Consider the following 24,308-nt stretch of genomic DNA (forward strand, 5'->3'; position numbering starts at 1 on the left):
TTTATTTTTACCTGTAATCATCTCTTTTCCTCGTTCTGATTGCACACTGATTGCTTCAATGTAAAATTACTTTGCTTCTAAAAGAATTGTCTACATATAAAAACCATTTCTAAAATTATTTTTTATAGAATTTTAATGATTACCAAAATGTTTATTTAATGCTAAATTTGAAAAATTAAAAAAAAAGATTAATTAATGTTATAAAAGCATTTAATTCCATTATGTTTATGTGTGACTATGTTTTTGAGCTTTTGTGGTGTTCGCTTAGTTGGATGATTGGTTGATTGTTTGGTTGATGATTGGCTGGTTTAGTTGGTTGTTGATTGATTGGATGATTGCTTGGTTGGTTGTTTTGTTGGTTGGCTGTTTTGTTGGTTGGCTGTTTTGTTGGTTGGTTGGTTGGTTGGTTGGTTGGTTGGTTGGTTGGTTGGTTGGTTGGTTGGTTGGTTGGTTGGTTGGTTGGTTGGTTGTTTGGCTAGTTGTTTGGCTAGTTGTTTGGCTAGTTTTTTTCTTATTGACCTTTTACTTTTCATCATTGTTAATGAATGTAGTCTAATATGAAAATGCATGCAATGACAGATCAAACTTAGAAATGAAGTTGTTACTATCATTACTGAAAAAGTATATATTACCTTCATTTACTTAATTACTTCCTATGTTAATTTATTTTTAAACTTTGTTGTTGATTAGTATAGTTTTCTAAAATGTGCCCATCTTGTATTACCCAGTTTTCAATGTTTTTCAATGAGTTTTGAATTCAAAATTGTTTGGCATGTATATTAAATAAGTTTGTCAAAATCAAATGAACTTCTTATTTGAATTTGTGAGTTAAATAAAATCACTGGGGTTGAACTTCACAAAAGGAATACTTAAAATTAAATGTTCCCATTCATCAGTAATCATTTTATTATTCTTGTCACCTTGTTGCATGTTCAGTCTATCAACATTGATGTCACATCACATTTCATCCATAAAATGTGAATCATTATTTCATTAGCTGGTGGCATTTAGAATTGAAATTTTTGTTTTGTTTTTATTGTTCTGCTGTTGAAAACTGAAAGACAAGTGTGACCAACTTATCTACTTCATTTGTGATATTTGTTTATAAAAGTTTAGCCATCTAACGAAGCCTGACTTGCAGAAAGTGAATGCATCTGAGCCTGAGTGAATCTTATAGATTTATATTAAATTATTTCAGGTACTGGAGAGTCAGGCAAGAGTACCTTCATCAAGCAAATGAGGATCATACATGGCAGTGGATATTCTGATGATGACAAGAGGAGTTTTATCAAATTAGTGTATCAAAATATTTTTATGGCTATTAATTCGATGATTAGAGCTATGGACATGCTCAAGATACCATACAAAAATCCCAGTAATGAAGTTAGTTTTTTGGCTGAGAAAGTTTTGCAATTTTTCAGATTCATGATTTTAATAACAGTTTTCATTTCATTGTTGTGTCTCACAACAAGTGAAACAAGATGGAAGCCTTTGCTCTTGATATATAATCTTCTGTTGGTTTTTATATCGTTCTGAAAGGAGATTGCTGCATTTACTACTGACTTGTACATGTTCATCTCTTCAATCTCTTTTAAAATTAAATTGATTCTTCAAGTTAGAGTGTTAGAGTCAAACTGAAAATTCCTGGCTCTGACACTGATTTCAAATTTTCTGAGTTTGACTAATTTTAAAAAAGTTCTTGCTTCTAATTACTAAAGGGTTTTTTCAAATTTTATCATTACAATTTAAAAAACACTGCTTATGATGAAATTGTAGATGCTTTGAAACCAAAATGTTTGCAATCAAATCAAATCATATGATATATTATCTGTAATTATTCTTAATTGGTTCTATGTTTTTAAAAATGGTAATAAATAATTATCTGGATTATTTTGGGATGTTTATAGTTTAAGGTTGCATAAAAATTTTTTCATTTTAATGACAAATTCCTTAATTTTCAAAAGTTTCAATAGCGCTAAAATAAGAAATTTACCCACAACTTTTTGGGCATTAAGAAGATTTTCAAACTTGAAATGTTTGCAATTGTGGTTTGCTGGTGTAAAATTTTTTATTAATTATTCAGTGCATAACTAGCATACATGCATCCCATGTTTAGAAAAAATTTAATTGCAATACCAGTGCTGGCTATGTACATAGAATTTATTTAACAAAGAATTGGAAGGCTCTAAATTTAAAAAGCTAATCTTTAGAACCATTTTTGGAAGCAATGTACTAAATGGCTAAGAGATATACTTTGAATATCACATTCTAAATTGTTTGGATCCACATTAAACTACATGAAGATCATTTTCAAGGAAGAGCACTTACACTATGTTGTTGGCATGGCTGCTTTTCATGCTTTTAGTTATATGCAATGCTATAGTTAATTTTTAAGCTAGGCAGCATTGTAATTATAACAGATGGCAAAAACTAAACAAAAATTGTATTGATATTATTTAAAGGAAATAAAAAAACTGAATGAAAAGTTTTAATGGAAAATGTTAAAATCATCAAGAAACAATAAAAAATAATTATGAGTACAACAGATTATCACAAGGTAAGACTCATGAGTTATGCCTCATAACAATTATGCCAGCTTGTTCATTATGGTTTTTAAAGTAATGTATGCTTGCTTACAGCAACAAACTTTTTGGAAGGAACTTAAGTTGAACATTCAACTATTAAACTAAAAGGGCTTATTGCAGGAATATAAAAAATCACTTAATTTTTAAAATGTTCAAATTTCAAGCACAAATTAAAAAATGATTGATCATCACTCAACTAATACTCAAATGTTTAATAATTTACAAATACGTTTGGCGTCTAAAGTTGATACTTTTTTCTATAAAACAGTTTTTCAAACAATTACAAAAAATTTCTTGAATTCAGTCACATTTTTCCACTTAATAATAGTGTTGCACATAACTTTTAAAATAGGAAGTTGTGGATAATGGCATACATGAACAAAAAACGTGAAGAGTCAAAACTGAAATTATCTAATTGATTTTTAAATCTCTAATTTATCAATTGTTTCATAAATTTTGTTTTTGTGAAAAGTTAATTTTCAAACTGACATCTGATTGTAGATCTGTTAATATACTAATGAGTTTTTTTGAGTAATGAAATTTTGTCTTTTTATACTGTATCAGTAATTTTTTTACAATTAGGAGCACGCTCGAATGGTTAAACAAGTTGATTATGAAACTGTGACAACATTTGAACAACCTTATGTTGATGCTATTAAATCATTGTGGCTCGATTCAGGCATACAAGAATGTTATGACAGACGCAGAGAATATCAGTTAACAGATTCTGCTAAATAGTCAGTTACTTTAATTATAAAGGCATGATTTATATTAAAAAATTTTCATTTTAATAACTATTGTGGTTAGTGTCATACTGCTTAAGTTTGTAATCACATTTTAGAATGTGTGCTATACTTCGTTTATTCATTTCTTTATTCATTATTCATTTCATGTACTTGGATTCAGCTGCTTTTCACATTTTTGTGGTATTGGTCTTGCATTGTTTTCTAGACAGGCTGGTTGATGCAACGGCTATGTGTTATTGCTTTTATACATTGCTGATCAGGCTGTAAGAATTAAAACTGTACCAGATTTGATTTTGCAATTTTAATCAGGGCCAAATTTATGATTTTTGCATCTGTTGCATTCTTTGTCATACCCAGTCTCCATGGCTTCATTAAATTGCCTCCAGCATTGCGTAAAACTTTGTTGAATTTAACCTCGACCAATTAAGTTTGATACAAGTTGAACAAACTCTACTTTATTTTTTGACGCAAATGATCGAATTTGAAAATATCTATCTTAGTCACTCCATTGACATTGAAGTAAAGTAACCAAGCAATTAAACTATCACACCTGAAACAGTAATTATGCAGTTCACATTTTGTATTTTCTATTGATGATGTTGCCTTTTTAATTATTTAAAAAATATATCATGTGCATCTCAGAATATGGACTACAACCTCGCCAGTGGTTGGTTCATTGTGTTTTCTGAAGTTTTGAATGATGTAATGTTAAGCGACAATTCTCCACTAAGTAGATTTTTATGAAAGATCGACTGAGCATGAAGCTTCCATCGATTTGACTTTTTTGGCTTATTTTTGGAATCTGTCTTGTTTCAAAATTTAATAATGTTTGTCTGAATCCTTAACATCCCTTGACAATATTTCTACTATTTCTTCAACTCTATATTCATCATTGACAGCCTCCAGCAAATTAAACATCACACAAATGTTTTCTGTTTCTTTTGCGTTGTTTCCTTTAATGAATAGAATAGCTTTTATGTTTTTCACTAAATCATTAGTGGTGTTTTTATTTTTCCTTTATCTTTTTAGCAATTATATCAGCCCAGTTCTTGTTTAATTATCTTTGAAACTGAGTTTCAGCACTCAAATTAGTGTTGGGTTTGTTGACATTGTTTTCCCTTCTGTTATGTCGTTTGCAAGGATATTATATAAATAGTTATATAAATAAGTACACGCAAATTATTCTTTCAACAGTTTTGACACATTTTATGTATTACAGTTCTAGCAGTTTCAACAGTTTGTTAATGCAGTGCCAACAATAGGATGTTATAAATCATTCTGTAAACTTATATTTATGACAATCAACTACAATCTGGAAAAAAGAATGAATGTGACAGGTGGTTCACTTGCTGAAGAGAGATCAAAGCAGATTCCTAAGGAGAGCATTTGAAAACCAATCGTAAGTGAATAGAACTCCCAGGAAACCCAGAAGAAAATTTAAGAATCAATGCATGGGGGAATGATGGAAGCTGAAATGTTGAGAAATATCATGGAGAAATCAACATTTCTTTCTAGAAAACAGACATTTTTTATTAAAGGCATCTTCTTTGGCTTTGTCGCATGACTTGTTTCTTGTCACTTGTTTCTTGACTTTAAATAAATTTCAGTTCCCGTCACTACAATCTAGAATTGTTGATTTATAGTTGGCTGTTTTTAGATTTCTACAAGCGTTTTTAATAACTTTTTCTACCAGTTGCATTCTATCTAATTATGATATATGATGAAGATAATGCAGAATGTTTATATTTTTCACTGCAGTTACTTAGACTCAATAGATACGATTGCAGCTGCAAACTACTTGCCCACACTGCAGGATGTTCTGCGCGTCAGAGTGCCAACAACAGGCATTATCGAATATCCCTTCGACCTGGACAGTATCATTTTCAGGTTTTGATTGGATTTTTTTTTTAACTATATAATAGTAACTTTAATTTTGTTGTAAGTTCACACACAGCATCTAAGTTTATTTACTTTTATTTGTAACATTGTTTATTTAAATGTGGATCAGAATGGTGGATGTTGGCGGTCAAAGGTCGGAACGTAGAAAATGGATTCACTGTTTTGAGTCAGTTACTTCAATAATGTTCCTCGTAGCCTTAAGTGAATACGATCAATTGCTAGTCGAATCAGACAGTGAGGTTAGTTGACATTTCATTCGAATGTTATTTGCCTAACTTTCCAACTATTAAATTTAATAAGAATAATTTAATCCAAAAACATCGAGTCGTTTAGCTATTTTTCAATAAAATGTTTGCTTGATTTGATGCTGATTTCTTTTCAAAAATCTGATCAACCTCCTGTAGACTCTGGTGTGCCTTAGCTAAAATTTACAGTTTAAATTTCTAGCAAGTAGCAAAACTTAAAAAGAAGTTTAAGTTATGACTCATTTCACTGAAGCTTGATTGAAATATCATTGGATTAACTGTCATCGGCATTATTTTTTTCTATTCATGCTATAAATAACTTTGCTGTCTTTTAACTGAAATTTTGCAGAATCGAATGGAAGAATCAAAAGCTCTTTTCAAGACGATTATTATGTATCCGTGGTTTCAAAACTCGTCTGTTATTTTATTCCTCAACAAAAAAGATTTGCTTGAGGACAAAATTTTGTATTCACATCTGGTTGATTATTTTCCAGAATTTGATGGTTTGTTTCATTATGTTTCTAGCGCTGATTGATTGAATGATTAATTGATTGGTTGAACGATTAGTTGATTGATCGATTGGTTGATTGATAGACGACTCGATATTTTTATTGAAAATTATGGGTTTATTAATTGTATGATTGAAATGTTTGGAGCGTCATATCACTTAACTCGATTGACAGAATTTTTCATCATCAGGTCCTCAGAAGGATGCTCAGGCAGCTCGTGAATTCGTACTGAAGATGTTCGTTGACTTGAATCCTGACCCTGACAAGATCATATATTCCCACTTCACATGTGCTACAGGTACCTTTCTTATCTCTATAGAAACGTCCACTTTGTTAACAACCCGTTTAGTGCTGTGTTTTTACTCTTTTGACTTGAAAGAAATTTTCTAAAATTTTAATTTAAAATTTAATTTCTTAGGGACCGTTTAAGTATTGTAAATTTAAATAGTCAAACAACAACTTGAAGGGAAAAAATGAAAGCTTTTTTACGGGGTACTAAAGTCATCAATACATGAAAACTCTACTTTTGTATTCTATTTTTACCTCCATGTTCTTTTAAAATGTTTACTCCTTCATTCAAGAATATATTTTTTAACTTTTTAAAGTTAGTTTGCTTTTAGAAAAAGAACTGGAAAATAATATTTCAAGTCGTGTTTCTGTTTGAAAATACTTTTGCAATTAAATTTTAAGTATTCAACATAAGCGATGAGTTATTCTGCTGAATGGGTGAGTTTAACCACTCGAATAGAATTGATATGAAAATTTATTCCAATTTATTAACAGTCTGATATAAAAGCTGTTTAAATAAAAAATGTATATATTCTTTAGTTCCGTTCACGTTGTTAGCATTTGCTTTATTATGTTTTTGACCTCTTTATAAAATTTTAAAAAAATTCTACTTTTCAGAACAGTTTTTTAAATTTCTGACGCATATAAACACTTACAACAAGTACTCAAATAAGTTCAACTGTTATACTTTTTTTATCATACATTTCTTATACGTCTTATCATCTATGCCCGTCTCATTCTATCTAGCATATGTATATTCTTTTTGTATGCCAAAACAATTGTCTCAGTGTTTGTAGCATAGTAAAAACAATACTTTGAGTAAAACAATTTCATTTTAATGAACGAAATGAAATTTTTACGAATACAAAAATTAAAATATCAATATTGGCTATAGTGGATTGCTATTTTGATTTTATACGTTTAAAATTTTTGACATAAAATAATTTTTCAGATACGGAAAACATAAGGTTCGTGTTTGCAGCTGTCAAAGATACCATACTCCAACTAAACCTTAAAGAATATAACTTAGTCTGATTTCTTATTTTTATTTCAATGTTGTTAATGCAAAGATCAATATATAACATTTTATTCATCATTGTGTGATTTACTGGTTGTTATTGATTTAAAAAAGCCATTTCACGTGATCTTTTCAAGAATATAAATGTTGAAATTAAATTTATATTTTATTGATTGTATACAAACAAGTTATCGTTGAAATGTTTTCTAAGAACACGGATGTTTTATTTGACGATAATCGTAATTTTATGAATGTTTCCTATGGGCATGCATGTATTTGTTTGTATGCTGATTTATGTTAATATACATGTACTTTGAAATGATTTTAATTTGTTCATATTTGTATTTAATTGTGAATAATTGAATTGAATTATTAAATTTAAAAGTTGGGAGAGTTTAGACGACCCTTTTACATTAATTTATTTTTTATAATTTATAAACTTTCTTTAACTTTGTATTTTCATTTAATTTTTACGACGCCAATGGTATTAAAATTTATTAATTTTCACCACAATCATAATGATCATTTCTTGTTTGTCCTCGACCTTCCACGAGACCAAGACTTGGACTTTTTTAAATATTTTTTTTTAAATAGAAAGCGTAGTTTTTGATTATGCGTAAGTTCAAGACGGAGCAAGAACCAGATTTTTATTGGGATTCGCATTCTCTAGTTACTTAATGTCGTGAGGGATATTACATCTTCATTTTAATTACCCTTGCTGGTGTTCAGGTACTTGTTCTAAAACATTTTTGCTGTTTCGTGTTTTCCTGATGATAAATTTGTGTATTCTGAAACATCCTCTAGTATTCATTTTCCATTCTCTCATTTTTAATCTCATGCCAAATTAGTTTCATGACTTAATCTTTCAATCGTGATTGATATATTATTTAAATTCTGAAGTTTATGTATTTGATCTACTAATAATGAAGTACGCTGACATGAAGATTCGAACTTATGATTACGATTCTAAAATTGATTCGTAAATCCATGACCCTAAATTTTTTTATCAATTTAACGTTGAACATTTGTTTCAAGTATCTCTACCTAATATATGCGTTCAGTTAAGTTTAATTTCTTTAATTACTCTGGCTTTAAATGAAAATATGGAGCTTGTTTATAAAATTTCGATTGCTCTTGGTACTGCATTTCAAATCATGGAACAATGAATGGTCTTAATGGTCTTGGAAATTCTTTAATTGTTAACAGGGAAGATAACTGTTTAACATCTACTACACCTTAGCATTATCATAGTTTTTTTATTTTCAGTTGTCATAAATTGTCTGTTGATATAATCTTGGCCTGTTCCAACTATATAAAGTATACAAACACACACCCATATATATATGTATTCATGTATGTATGTATATATATATACATGATAATATACGATACATAAACACTTAATACTTGTATGTTCATGATTCAATTCAATCGATGTAAATGTTGTTTAATTTTCTATTTCTGGCTAAAATAGAAAATTTTTTAAAAAAACTAAGTTAAAGTGACTACAACATTGTCCAGTGAAAGTGATTAAATGAAAGAACTGAAACCATAGTGTTAACTGTAATCTCATTAATTGAAGATTTTCAAACTCCGGCCTTTGATTTACACGATAAAATTTTTTAGTTTTTACTTCACAATTTTAAATAACAGCTACTTTTCATTAAAATGAAAGGTACTTCAAAAATCATTTGAAGTCAGTCGGTGTAATTTTTTTTCTATGCAATTATTTTCAATGTTTATGTTATGAGATGTATTGCTCTATTCAGTGGCGGATCTGGGGGCGAAAATTAAAACCTTCCCCAAACAAATTAGTGAAAATTCCCCTCCGGCCATCTACTTTTATTAGAAAATCTTGGCCCCATTCGTCAAAGTAGTCTAGATCCGCCTTTGGCTTTAGCATAGTGAAAGATAATTATATAACTTGCAATACTTATGGTTCATAGCGTATATAAAACTTTCACTACTGTCTTGTAAAGATGCAAATTTCAAGTAGCAAATTTTATGAGCACCAAAGTCTGAAACATTCCAACATCTGTGTTCGTAAAACCGATTAAAAGAATTTTGTGTCCCTACGTGCCGGTCATGAAGAAAAATTGAAAGAACATAAAATACTTCGGCAAAACTTCAAAAAATGGACCGTTGCATAAAAAATTCATTTTTAGTGGAAGACGTCAGAAGTAAAGAACAATGGGACATCGAAACTAGGGTTTGAGCATTATCCCCACTTAACAATCATAAGAAATTGCATTAGAACTATTCCACGCGTTTGCTGATGTTTCATTTTGCAAGGTTGGGATTCTTCAAGTAATGTTTGCATAAATACGAATAAAATGTTCGAAAAACCTAATTGCTTTTATTAAAAAATTGATTGCATTGCGCCGTTTGGTAACATTTCATCACTTTGTCGCACCATTACACAAATGATTTTTTTAAAACACAAGGTTAAAACATTTTTTTGTCTCAAATAATAATTTTTTTATTTTTAACATCACTGATCACTGAAAATTCAAACTCCGACAAAAAACATCGACTATGACACTGAAAACACTTTTCATGATTTAATTATGACATAGTGAAGTCATATTTTGTGTCAAAGACATTTTTACTTACAAAAACTTACATTTTTAAGCCGTTTTTGGCAAAATAAAGTTTGTGCGTTGACATACTTACTGAGGTTAAACATTTATAGATCTTAGGGATACAAAATTGCTAAAATTCAATTGATTCAATTTTTTTCCACTTGCTGTGCTTTTGCAGCAGAACGCGTGTCTACTTATCATCAAGCATTCTTAAATCTCGTTTTTCAAGTTAATGCATACTCGGATGTTTTTCTTTCTTTTCTTGAAAATGGTTAATGTAGAATCATAACGGCTAAACAAATTAACACTAACCCGAGAAAAAATCAGGAGAACTAGTTAGCCTAAATATGTATAACGTATAAAACAACGTCAGGGTATAAATTTTCCTTGAGCTGTAGGGGAGTGGGAATAATGAAAACTTAACCCACTTTAAAAGGGTCTATTGAAAAATTGGTAAAAAAAAGTGAACAATATATAAAAAAATCAGTTAACAGGAATAATGTTGATAGCGAGTTATGAAGGTTTGGAGAACAAAAACAGCTTGTGACAACAAAATATAAATTGCTCAGTCGAAGAATAGATTAAATTATTGAATTATTGATTGTAAATAGTAATACAATATAATTATAAATCGACCAAATTGATGAAAAAGCAACAGAACTACGACGCTTTTCAAATGCTCAAAGAAAGAATCATAAATCTAGCAACGCATACTTTACTTACACTTGCACAAATTGTGGACGAGCTAATAGGTCTTGAATCGGACTAGTTAAGTTAGCTAACAAATCGAAATATACCTATCATCATACAAAAAAGAAATTTTAGTAAAAGTTAAGTTATGTATATATTAAAGAATTAAATAAATAATGTTGTCAACATGGAACGAATTAAATAAATGAACGTTTTCATTAAATACATACGTTTTAATATATACTTGTTTCCATCTGTTTGTATATAATTGTATTTACAGAAATTGATAGAGGTAGTCAGACCTCCGTATAACAAATTTGATGGTTCCAGGAAAAAAAATTCGTTATACAGAAATTTCATTTTATAGAATTTTTTCTGGAAAAATATCTATATTGCTTAAAAAGTGTTTACATGGTATATATTAATGTTTATGATAAACAACTTCCTAATCATTTATCTTTATAACAGAAAGCAATAATACATTGTATAATTGTAAAAAAAAACTTTAAAAGCAAAATTTATCCTTTGTTCTATGCAACGATGATTCCATTGAAATAAATTGAGGTAGAGAACTACTAAAACTACTAGAATACTGGAACAAGAAACAATAGATATGGTCCTAAAATATTAATCCATACAATGTTTGCTGGTCGAATATTTCTTTTAACATTTAAAAATTTTGTTCGTTATAGAAAAATTATTTTTATTCTAAAGAAGCAGATTTATATGTAAAATTCCAAGGGACATAAAAATAATTCGTTATATAGAAATTTTCGTTGTATAGAAGTTCGTTATAAGAACGTCTGACCGTATTAATTCAATTTGCATTAAGTTAACTTATTAGGTTATTTATAGGGATGTAATAAAACGAAGTTTTATGGGTTAGCTCAGTCAGTAGCGCCACGTCTCGGACTGTTACTACACGAAGGCCTTGTTCGAATACTACCTGTCTGAAACTCAAAAATTATTTTACGTCGTGCGTGCAAGATGCACCGTAGAGAAATTAAAGTTAATTTATTAGCTTTTTGATAGAGAAGTTATATAACAGAGTTCTATGGTGAGTTTGACTAGTGTAGGCAAGCTAATGAGCCACAGTCACATGTTGAAGAATAAAATATTACCGATACACAAATTGGATAAAGACTGTCATAAATGCAATTATAGATGAAAACCACAGCAATTAACTTCTTGTTTAATTTTTCTAACGGTAGATCGTAAATCATTGTCAAGTTTATTGAGTTCAAAACCAAAATTATTATTTATTCTAAGCATGATAGAACATTTAAGCATGATAGAACAAAAAAGCTTTTTCGTTATTCCTATACTATACCATCTTCGGTGTTTGAATTGATACGTTGCGTATGTGGCCAGATGCTCACACACACACACATAATATTTATACATAAACACCACACACTGTGTCTCTACTTTGTTTAATGTGAATACCATACCTATAACGATCATTTAATTTTAGTATATATATTTACATCATTTTTATCATTTATATCATTAGCCTTATCTAAAAATATGTCGATGTTCACATTTTACTGAATTTCCCTTTCTACCTTTATTCATTTATAGATTATTTGATGTAATTTATAACGTTTTCATCTATTATTTATTCGATCACATAAGTAAATCAATATTGACAAGTTTTAATACACAAGATAAATGTTTCACAGTTTTTTAATATATTTATTTAAATCATCTTTTAATCTTTCTCTCATGTCTATATTCATTTCACCAAAGTCACACGGCCTGTGATGACAAGGTCTTGATATTTCTTTTTCTTGCCTTAAAATCTTGGGCCTTACAATATCCAAATCTAGATTGAAATGTGCTTTTAGATCAGGTACTATGTTGGGTGGACAGTCAAATTTTATTATGTAATAGCTGCAAAATAAAAAAAACAAAATGATCATTAAATAAAATATATATGTATATGATATGAAAAAATTTATGGTTGAAGCCAGGTTAAAAAACATACTTTCCTTCATCATATCTGTTACCATGTTTAAACATTTTATAAGGAAGCTTTCTTAGGCCAACATTATCAAAACTTCTAATGACACCACCACTATTTAATATTGTTTCTGATGTCCTCTTGATAGCTTTTGATAGATCCATCTGTTAATTAAAAAGCAACATCTAAAAATTTTATTAATTAAGTATTATTTATTAATCAGTAAAAAAATGAGACATAACTTACTCTTCCCAAAGCTTTAAATATAACTGATAATTCATATTGAGGCATGATCTTTTAAAAGATCTGTGATAATATTGTTTTACTATTTTTAGGGACAGATGATATGACTAATTAATACTAAATAAAATAACATATTGATTAAATTAAAAATAATAAACACAGTTTTTAATTAAATTAAACTAATTTGATAACATTAATAATTATTAATTCAAAAGTTAAATTAAATTTTTTAAAATGTTATAATAAAAAAAATTCAATCCTGATAGATTAGTTAATTAGTAAATAGTATCATAGTAACGATAGTAACTATCTATACTAGTATACTATACTACAGAGTAGAGTACAGATACTAACTCTAAAGTGAAAGTCTAACTTCTAACTTGACCTGTAACAGGTCAACTCTCTAAATATTCTAACAAAGTCTAACAATTGATTTGAAATATTATATATTGAAACTTACATAGCGAATGTGCAATGAGACAAACAATCCTAATGTAGAGTGCTGTTAACAATGAATAATCAAAATTTTGTACGAAGTTCCCTCTGAGACGCAAATCTTCATCAACATAAAGAGGTTTACACCGGCGAGAAATAAACAAACAAAAAGGAAAAAGGAACGTTAGCCACGAGGACTACATTTAAAATAATTAAAAATTGAGAAAAAATAGTTTTATGGTAAAGACATTGAGGAGAATATGTTCAAAAAACAAATGAAATGACACAAAAGTTAAAATGAAAATTGAACATCCAATTTTAGTTTAAACGTTAACGTTGAATATTTGGTTTTTTTTCTTGTCACTTCACAGTCTTATGGTTTTCCTGGTTGTACACTCTAACTTGTAAATAAAGCTTTTAACTCTGTTTCACGTCTATCTTATATATATATATATATATATATATATATATATATATATATATATATATATATAATAAAATTCTTTGAAGAGCGCGATTAAACATCGCTGAAATAACGCTTTTCAAACTAATTGATTGATTGGTTGGTTAATTTATTTATTGATTGATTGATTGATTGATTGATTGATTGATTGATTGATTGATTGATTGATTGATTGATTGATTGATTGATTGATTGATTGATTGATTGATTGATTGATTGATTGATTGATTGATTGATTGATTGATTGATTGATTGATTGATTGATTGATTGATTGATTGATTGATTGATTGATTGATTGATTGATTGATTGATTGATTGATTGATTGATTGATTAAACATGTTTTTTTAGTTAACTTTGTTTAGCGTTTTTTAATGATTTTTTTTTATTATAGTCCAATCTTATAAGCTCAATCTTTTTTGAATGATTGTAATGTAAATTGTATGGGCCGTCCATACTTAATACTTTCAAATATTTTGTTGCCGGCATAATCGGGCTGAATTTATTTTATTTTTTTAAATTCGTGGCTAAGAGACGAAATTGCGAGGTTTGTTTGCATTTGCAGTATTTTTCATTGTTACTAGGCAAGAATTACCATCGTATTTATTTAATAAAGCGTCATGAAGATTATGCTGGGGCTTTGCAATCGTTTATTGTTTAAATTATATGAAGTAAAAGTGAAACACTTGAACTCAAGAGTTTTCCATACAAACAAATTGGAGTACGATAATGAATTAGTGAGAAATTACGTTGGTAAAATGGTCACATCTTTCAATGAAACCTCCACCAATGTTTTAAAGATGTTTAATGAGTACAAGCTTGATCAAATAAGTGCCATTAGTATTAAACAAAAACATCTCAGTAAAAAACAAGATGAACTATTGCTCATAAAATCTTCAATTGAATGTGAGTTAATCTTTCCTTTTTACATAATTGATAATTTATAGATTTGTTTATTTTATAATTTTTTGTATTTCAATAATAAGAATAATTGTAATGCCAAGAAGACCCAATTAAGACTGTGACTCAATTCAATATAATCATAATCAGATTAAAAATAAAATTGAAATTTGAAGAAGACAATTTATCACATTTTTTGAAAATTTCTTTTTAAGATTTTTGAAAAAAAACAAATTACAAATAATTTATAAAACAGTTTTAATTAATTGAATTAAAAATATTTGTGATTTTATCAGTTTAAGAATGTTTTAAATTTTTAATTAAAAAAATTTTTTATTAATGATGATAATAACTGAAAAAAATTTTGACATTTTGATAGATTTCCGTACTTGACTGTACTTGATAGTAAAATTCCAAAGCCGACGTACTTTTTAAAAAATTTCGACTTGGCGAAATTTTTTTCAAATTCTGTATAGTTTGGAATTTATATAGTTTGGAACCCTACGCTGCCAGTATAAGTTTCCAATTTTCTCTCTGAGGGATCTTTTATGGTTTTTCTGGTTATTTGTAAATAGTCCATGTCAACGGCCTGATGCATATCAGTGACAAGGTTAGGGTCAGCATAATAACCGAAGCACAACATTCGAACGTTCCAGTTTACAAATCATAAAATTCCTTGTTTATCATTGTAGTGCATGCAAGCTGTATTGAAATTGTCCTTTATTAACTAATTTGTAAAAAATGATACAAAATAATAAATAAGTCGCCTAACATCTATCGAGATTCTTTTGGGCTAGTTTGTAAAATTTTATAACCTGGTGCCAAACTTTGATCTTTTCTTTTACATTCAATATTTTATTGTCGGAAGCTCAATCAAAGATGAAGTTTACAATATAAAATCAACATATTATATATAGTCTAAAATTGTGTAAGACGTTTGAAATAACTATGAAACATTTTTTCACAAAATAAATAATGTCAGATATATTTGGAGCATTGGAGAGTTTGTTGTGATTTTAAATTATTTTTATTAACACTTTTATGTTATTATTTTGTTTCTTAATTAGTTAGATATTTATGTTTTGTTTGTATTTTCAATATTTAAAAAAAATGTTGATAGGTGAAAAAGATGAAGAAATGTTGCGTTTGTTGCGCGATGAAATTGAGTGTTTACAAAATGAAATAAAATCTATTAAAGAAGAAGTATGGTTTTTTCTTTTTTTTATTCAATGTGGCGGCATAATTTTTTTCACGATGAATGTACAGTTCTATCATATTTATCTAACACTTTTATTAGATTGTTACTCTTTTATATCCAGAGGATAAGCCAACAAAGGAAGATATAATATTGGAAGTTAATGCAGGAGTTGGAGGACAGGAAGCAATGCTTTTCACAAATGAAATGTTCTCCATGTACATGAAATATATTAATTATAAAAACTGGACCATGAAGTTAATAAATGTTGACCAATCTAATTTAGGTTAATTGTGATTTGTATAATGTTATAAATTATACTGTTAGCAGGGTCGGATTTGTGATCATAGCGACGGGATTAATACCCTAGAGCCTCAACAAGAGGTGCCTACAAAAGAGATTAAAAAACTTTACAACATTTTGATATTTCTCGTTGAAATAATTTTATTTGTTGGTTATAAACTTTTGAAAGACTTTTTCGGAAAAATTCGTTTCTCCATATCTGCCCTGACTGTTATTATAAAAAATAAGTTCCTGGTATGTGATTTCATACTAAGGCTGTAAGAAAAGACAAAATAGATTACAAAGAAATTGAGAAAAACGAAAGCCATGATAGTCTATCAAAATATGGTTCGAACGAGGGGTAACATTGTGGATAAGAATTTGGGTGTAGAGAAATTATGGGTTGAAATGAAAAATATTAGACTGATGTCAGGTAAGAAAGGGGTCAGCATGACATAAGAAAACATGGTGGTGCAATAAGAGAAAAAAAACTTTTATAAGAAATGGAAAATATCAAAAAACGAAAATTTTCATAGGGCCTATCAAACTTTAAAACAGAAAACTAAGGTAGAAGTGGCGATAGTAAAACGAAAGTATTGCAAGGACTTATCAGAAAATAGGGAATGGCAGGATGGAGTTAGAGGAAATTGCATGAAGGATAGCAAAAGCGTCATTTTTTTTAGACCCAGAGGGAAATGAAAATCCACGGAGGGAGTATATGGAAAATTTGTTAAAAGATGAAAATGATTGGGTTGGGGTTATTGATTCAAATTTAAATGTAGCAGAGGCTGAGTATATTAAATTATATTGTCTTCATTGAAAAGTGCTTTCATTGAGATATTATTAAGATCCATTATGACACCGTGGTTTCTAACTGAGCTATTGAAGTCATAAACTCAATTTACGGGAACTTCCCAAACATATATGTTGTTGCGTTTTTAAAGTGTTGAGTCCTAGTCTGTTTGCAATCATCCAATGTCTGACTACATTCAATAAATTTGCAGCGGTTGTTTGCAAAGAATATAATTTGTTTGGTAAACTAAAACCGCAAAGTTGGAAGTTCAAATGACATGAAATACTTGTTTGGGACTTCCTTTCTGAGCATTGCTGCACTTAATTTGGGCTGTTCAGTCACCTGGAAACTAGAAAGGCCGCCAAAATTTCAAAAAGATAACAGCTACATGTTTCCATGCCGCCCACAAGCAGGTCCAAGATTAACAATTAAATGACAGATGCGATTGATTAGTAAAATATTTCAAATTTTTTGTTTACTTGGAATGAAGGTTTTTATTTATAAGTTGACTGACTGGTGTTTTGAAACTTATGTTTGCGTTGACGAAGATTCTGGGTGATCGTTTTGATAATAGAGAATGGATGAAGTTAGTTTTTTAAATGTACGTCTGTTCAAATAAATTCTTATGATTTTAGTTGCAGTGGAATTATTTGATTATTTTAAATGATATAATAAATAAAAATCACAGGTGGAATAAGACACGCAACTGTGTCTGTATCGGGCGTGAATGTTTTCAAGCGAATGATGTTTGAAGCTGGAGTTCACAGAGTGCAGCGATCCCCTCTAACAGATAAAACAGGAAGACTGCATACTAGTACAATGACCGTTGCTGCTTTTCTTCAACCAAATGAGGTTTTTCATAGTTTTTTGTAGATAAACTTTACTAAATGTTTTTTTTATTAAAAAAAACTGGGAATGGGATGTTCTTTACTCAAAGCAAGCTTCAAAGAAGCAATGTGATGAGAAAAGAACTTGTTTTTAAGTTTAAAATCTAATTACGTGCATGTACATTTTAAAAACTCAGTTTGTGCTATTTATTTTTTTAAAATATGCTGAAAAACCAGGTCAAATAAGAATATAAAGGTTAAAAATTTGAATGAGTTTAAAAGTTTACTCTAAGTTATTTAATTGAGCGACTAAATATTTCTGTTAAGTGTAATTTGCTCATTTAACTCATTGTCACTAAAAATTAAAATATTTTGAGGTGCAATGGGGGCATCATGTTTTTAAACTTGCAAAAAACTTTTTTACGTTACTTTTTTCACTTCATATTTTTCAACAGTTTGTTTTTACACATTTTATAAAAACCTTCTCAGTAATTTATATTGTTGAAACTTTTCAAAATAATTGTTCATAAACTTATTCTGGTTGGTTAATTGGAGATTTGCTAAAATGAGAAAATTTTAGTGATGGGAATGTATATTATCGTGATTTTCTTTATTTTGATAATAATCATTTCTGAAAATCTGGGTATTCCCATCGAATGATTTCTCTACATGTAAAGTAAAATGAATATTATTACTCTTTCCAACATGAAAATGTTCTTTCTATTCTCTGGTGCAACTAAAATTGGACCAACCAAATCATAGGTCAATCAATGGCTGTGCTAAACATCTGAGATTCTATAAACGGTTTTCTGTTTTCATTAGTTAACATCAGTGTTAAACAAAGGCCTCTGACATTTATCCTTACAATAACTTAAATTATCGACAGGATTAAGCTATGAACAACTTGAAAAATACATCATAACTATTGCGCCATCGCGCTGACCAAATTATTTTTAGCAATTTTTTTTCAATTTTTACTTACGAGGTTATGATCTAGTGAATTTTATATTTGAAAATTGTCTTTTCGGCCAGTGATCACGCATGTTTTATTGCCTAATTATTTTAAAATTATATATATTTTCTCAATTTCGAGATTGAAGTCGTTTTGAATCCAAAAGATTTGAAAATTGAGACATGTAAATCGAGTGGAAAAGGCGGGCAACATGTGAACACAACGGACAGTGCCGTCAGAATAATTCACTTACCAACAGGTTGCTTTTATTTCTTTTCTTCTTTGTTACCATTGCATGGAAAATGCAAGATTTTATTTTATACGAAAATTTTTCTTGTTTTATTAATTTTTGTAAAAGTCTTAGTTTACTGTCTCTCTATTTAAATCCATTCAGCAATTGATGCATAAATTTTGCTGTCCTTATAAATTAACAAGCATTTGAGGCATGGTTTAGAAAAATAGCAGAGGCTAGCTGATGATTTCTTCAAAACTTGAGCATACAAATATTTGTTGCAGGAGCATTTGCGTTGAAGTTATCCAGATCTTGAAAATAAGACAGTTTTTTTATTTATATTTCAACAATTTATTTGCTCACACAAAAACAATAGTTATGTACAAAAAGGATACCGGAAAAGATAAAATCTTAATTAAATCGGTCCCACAAAATCAAAAAACTATGAAAATACGAAAGTAAATCGTGTTATTAAACATAAAAAGTAAAAAAGTTTATTAAATAAATGAAATCAAGAATAAGTTTCGAAAATTACTGTATACTATTATATAGACTACAGTAGTTAATTAATTGTTTGATCGACATCTGTGAGCATAAATTCAGATTTTCAAAATCTTTTTTAAGCACGTTTCTGCAAGACCTGAATCATTGCTATCAACAACAGTTAAAACCCAAAAAAACACCATAATGATGTAATTTGTATAAAAGAATGTCTTGCTGGATGTTATCAAAAGCCTTCGTGAAATCAATAAAAGTTTATAAATTATGATGTTTTTGGAAAAACATTGTTGCGGAGATTTATTATAGACATTTCAATTGAAAGGCCTGCAGGAGAACCATATTATCGATTAGTTATAAATAATTTTATATTTGTTCAGAAAAGAATCGATTCTTTTTTAATAAATTTTTCATAAATTTTTGACAAGAGAGAAACACAACTACTAACTAGGTCGATAATTAGCCACATCAATTTTTGACCCAGAGGTAGAATAATTTTTGAAATTTTTAAACTGTCTGGAAAATTTTTTAATTTCAATGATTTATTGATGAGAAATGTTAATATGCTACATATAGTTTTTAGATAAATTAACACAATTAAGACTGAGTTAGAAAGGGAGAAAGTGATATTGATTATTACAATTGCATTTGTTGGTTCAAGATAACAAGTGAAGGAATTGCTTTGGTTGATACATGATTTTATAGTTGGATCAAGGAGCGCTGAATTATTAAAAGAGCTTATAAAGTATTTGTTGAATGAGTTAGCAATATCTTGATGTTCAAGGATTAATTGATTTCTTGATGATTATTGTTTTTTTTTAACTTTGCGTTTGTTTAGTTGTAGAAATTTACGGTAATTCCAAAATTTTATTCACTGTAAAATAAATATTTAAATGATAAAATTTTATTCCACGAGCGATTTTCATACAGACACATAAACAATCGTACGTTACAAATATATTTATTTGTTTGGAAATTTATCAAAATAAAAATAATAATAAAAGAATATCATTATCATTGAAACGTCAAAAGAGCTCGATTAACGGTTAATAGAAAATTTGAAAAAAGCTGTGACAATATTAAAAACAAACAAGATCAAAAACGTAAAACATAGTAATAAAAGTTACTTTGCAATTGCTGTTAATTTAAAATTTTTGTTGAATTTTTTTCCTCGTTGTTTTGTTGATGCGTCCATCGACGATTACACATCAATGAACTCCTCGAACTTTTATCGTCTGCCGGCGTTTTTTTCTTTGATGCTTAAAGCAATTAGCGAAAAGCGGACATCAAAAACCTCGATTTAAATTTCAGTCGATATTTTTTTTTGTCTGAAGTTATTAAGCTATCCCTCTTTGTGTCTTGATCCCCAGCTCCAACAAAGTCATGCACATACTTGTCTACAATTATGGTATCATTGTTCAAATCTCATGGATAAAAACAACACGACTTAAAGTAGTAGTTCAATTCAAATATAGTTAAAAAACTTATTTTAACTGACATTTCCTCGTCCAAACATAAACAGTCTCATTCATCACCTTCATAACGGCTTCTTCTGTGGAACGTCTTTTACGAAAGCCAAATTGATTTTCTGTTTCTGAAATTAAGCATATATTCTTCAGAAAAGATTTATTTCACCTCTACAACCTTTTTGACGTTTTTTGAAATTGAACTATAAATACTAATAGGTTTATAAAAAAAAAGATTAAATAAGTGAGACCACACACTACTTATAGAATTAGCAACATGTTTTGAAATTTGTTTGATATATTATCTAGACTGGTTGTGTTTAAAAAGGATTTAAGTATTTTAATAATCTCACATTGATTGATGGGTGAACAATAAAAAGAACATTGTGTACTGATGTTGCATGCAAAAATTAAAAATTTTTTTGTTAACGGCAGATTTTGGTGTGATCAGGTTTAAACAATAATTGTTAAAAATGTTATCTATTTGTTCGCTTCCATTACGGTGGCACCGTCGCTGACAAACTTCATCATTTCGGGTTTTAGCGTGTCTGGATAAAAATGCTGAGAGTTGTAAAAAAAGTTTTTCAGTTATCAAAATAACCGTCATTTATTGACAAATGGTCATTAAAAATTCAAGCGGGAAGCGATTTATATAAAAAAAAAAACAAATGAGTTGTTGATGTGTTGTAACAGCCATTTTAATTATTTGTTTAGTTTTATTCATTCCAGTTGATCACTTATCATACTCATCAAGTTGGTATGCATTAAGTCATCTGATTGATCTTTATTAGAAAAATCTTCCAATGGTGTTTTGACTGAGCCGTTTATTGATTATTTTTCTGGTGACTTGAAAAAATTATTTATGCGTGGTTGATTGGTTTGTTATTCTGACTGATCATAGATCCAGTTTCTGATGACCGTACCATCCGGCCAAAATATAGGATCATTATTTTTACTCAGAATAGTTGAAAGAATTTTTTAGGTTCTCTAATTTCTTATTTTGTTCATTCAATACATCTTTTATTAAAATCTCTATACGTATGAAAATTTGACTATCCTATAGAACTTATTTGAATTTGAAAACAATTTATGAATTCAGTAAACTATTAATTCAAAATTAGATACTTTTTTCAAATAAATGATTATCAATGGATTCTCTTCAAATTCCGCCTGCAAGTTATTCCAAAATTTCAGATAAAAAAAAAATCATTTTTTTCATAGAATTTACGAAAAAACAGTCAACTAAGACAAACCAAGTCAAGCGAATTTATTTTTATTATTATTTATTATTACCCCATTTGAAAGGTTGCTCATTCAATTTGCTCATTTAGTAATTTGTTTCAGATACATTTTTTGTCCTTTTTTGTATTAAACGAATCACTGCTTCTACACAGGCATCAAAACATTAGATAAAATATAATTTGTATCAGATATACAAAGTTTACAAACAAAACAAACTTATCATCGTCAGCAAAATTTGAAAGTTTGAATGGTTTGCAGATGAACTTTTATTAGCAGGATGATTTGATAGATTTACAGCACGAACAATGTCTGGTTCTCCAATTAAAACCGCTGAAACTTTTTATCTGTTAAATAAGGCTGTCCTGACAAAAATTGACAAAGTTTTCACGTTGAAGCAAACTCGTGTCTACTTCGTTTCGTAGTCAGCTATGGTCGAAATAAGATACTTTTATATCATGTGATTAGTTCTTTTATTTATTTGAATGTTATATTTGTAAGTAATTCTTGCTTTAAAGTGTAATACTTATGTCTCTTACGTTTTCAATAGTCATTTAATTTTGACAGGCATTTCAGCTGAATGTCAGAACGAGAGGTCACAGCTGCTGAACAAAGAAACAGCCATGAAACTGCTAAGGACAAAGTCGATATTCACATTTAATTGTTTCTTTCTTTCTATAAGTTTAATTCAATAAATTATTCAACAGAATTTTCGAGAAACAAAATGAAAGCATTCAAAACGAAATTACTGATAAGAGAAAAATGCAGGTCGGTTTACATTAATTATCGTATTGTATGACTATATTTTTATTATTATTATTATTTACAAGTTTATCTCGAAGGCGCAGACATTGTGTAGTGTGTGTATGTGTGTATATTTTAAGATTTTATTCAATTTGTTATTATTTCAAAAAGTCAAAAATAAACAGTAAATTAATATTATTGCTGAATGCTCAAAATTGTGTTAATTTATCTAACATGTGAAATGTATGCTCCATTATATACATTTTAAAAAAATTTTAAAAAATTACACTTTTTCTCTTTTATCTTCGTACATCCCAAAAAACTTTTCCTTAGTTGATTCTATTTTCTTGATTTTGAAATGTTTGTTTTCTCATCATCACATCCAAATGTGTTTCTCCAAAGAGATTTATCTGTTTAGTTTTTAATAATATTGGTCTAATAATAATATTTAATAAACCACGTTGACAATTATTAAACTGGAAGCCAATTATGTTGCACCAATATCTCGCAATTTTAAGATATCTTCAAACTGTTCATTTGCCCGTACTTGTCGAAGACATTATTATATCTTTGAAATTGTTCATCACTTTATTTTTCATTTCTTTCTTTAAAATAAAATTTGAAGTTGTAGTATTTCCTAAAATTAGATGATTTTCCATCGAGGGAAATCTTATCGTATTTCCCAGCTTCCGCAACAGCAAAATTTAAATCACGTCGAGCCAATGAGATGGGGAAGCAAGCGAGAAAAACAAAATCATTTGAAGAGGAACAACTTTTTTCAATAACATATAGGAATGGAAAAGGCTAATTGGTAAATTTTCATGGTTGGTCAAAATAAATGATTGTTTCATGCGGAAACAATTCATGCTTGTGTGCTAATTTGTTGACGTATACGCGCACACAGCTTTGGGGAATACTGCATGGTAGTCAGGAATATGTGCCCTAACCCATTTATTTACGTTTAGCATTTTGTTTTTTTAAAAAGTTTATTATCCAAACTGTTTAATGTTGTGTTTCATAAAATTTAATATATTTCTTGCGTGTGGTCATTATACATCAAACGATATGCTTTGTATTGTGGCTATTTTGTCATGTCATTATTGTGTTATAAAATTTATAAGTTTTGCGCTACACAATGTATGATATCTCAAATGTCATTTTAACTTGCGATATTGTTTTATAATTGAAAATTGTTTTCCATTTGAAAACGCATTTTTAACTATGAGTTTTATATTAATTTATAACTCAGGTCGGTAGAGCAAACAGAAATGAAAAAATACGCACATACAATTTTAAAGATGACCGAATATCCGATCACCGAATTAATCATAACGTATTTGGCATTCAAACATTTTTTGAAGGAAGAGAAAAGTTGGATGCTTTAATTGACATCCTTGTTTTGGCATCAAAAGAGCAGTATATTCTTACCAAAATAAAGGAACTATTGAAACAATAAACAAATTTGATCTTTTGGAGATGTTTGTTCGATTCTTGTGTTTTATAATTTTATATTGT

The 24,308-nt window shown here is 28.8% G+C and overlaps 3 protein-coding genes across 3 annotated transcripts in view; 2 read left to right on the forward strand and 1 right to left on the reverse strand.

Moving 5' to 3' along the window:
- HELRODRAFT_184821 (hypothetical protein) overlaps nt 1-7,547 on the forward strand; it is a 10,571-nt gene extending 3,024 nt beyond the window's left edge. The window contains exons 2-8 of the mRNA XM_009010885.1: nt 1,199-1,383; nt 3,168-3,322; nt 5,090-5,218; nt 5,340-5,469; nt 5,825-5,978; nt 6,175-6,282; nt 7,225-7,547. Coding sequence (XP_009009133.1) covers nt 1,199-1,383; nt 3,168-3,322; nt 5,090-5,218; nt 5,340-5,469; nt 5,825-5,978; nt 6,175-6,282; nt 7,225-7,307 — 944 coding nt within the window. The 3' untranslated portion in view covers nt 7,308-7,547. The remainder of the gene's footprint in view (nt 1-1,198; nt 1,384-3,167; nt 3,323-5,089; nt 5,219-5,339; nt 5,470-5,824; nt 5,979-6,174; nt 6,283-7,224) is intronic.
- Nucleotides 7,548-12,238: 4,691 nt separating this feature from the next.
- On the reverse strand, nt 12,239-12,816 carry HELRODRAFT_62093 (hypothetical protein; the record flags this gene model as incomplete). The annotated part of the gene is made up of 3 exons (XM_009010886.1): nt 12,239-12,455; nt 12,550-12,689; nt 12,772-12,816. 3 exons carry the CDS (start codon nt 12,814-12,816, stop codon nt 12,239-12,241), a joined length of 402 nt encoding a protein of 133 aa, XP_009009134.1.
- Nucleotides 12,817-15,675: 2,859 nt separating this feature from the next.
- On the forward strand, nt 15,676-24,249 carry HELRODRAFT_62992 (hypothetical protein; the record flags this gene model as incomplete). Its single annotated transcript, XM_009010887.1, has 7 exons — nt 15,676-15,768; nt 15,863-16,046; nt 17,524-17,687; nt 18,756-18,873; nt 22,617-22,692; nt 22,757-22,817; nt 24,043-24,249. The coding sequence occupies 7 exons, from the start codon at nt 15,676-15,678 to the stop codon at nt 24,247-24,249; spliced, it is 903 nt and encodes a 300-aa protein (XP_009009135.1).
- Between the last annotated feature and the right edge of the window lie 59 nt (nt 24,250-24,308).

The sequence above is a fragment of the Helobdella robusta genome (assembly GCF_000326865.2).
Source record: "Helobdella robusta unplaced genomic scaffold HELROscaffold_1, whole genome shotgun sequence".
In the NCBI taxonomy this organism is placed as follows: domain Eukaryota; kingdom Metazoa; phylum Annelida; class Clitellata; order Rhynchobdellida; family Glossiphoniidae; genus Helobdella; species Helobdella robusta.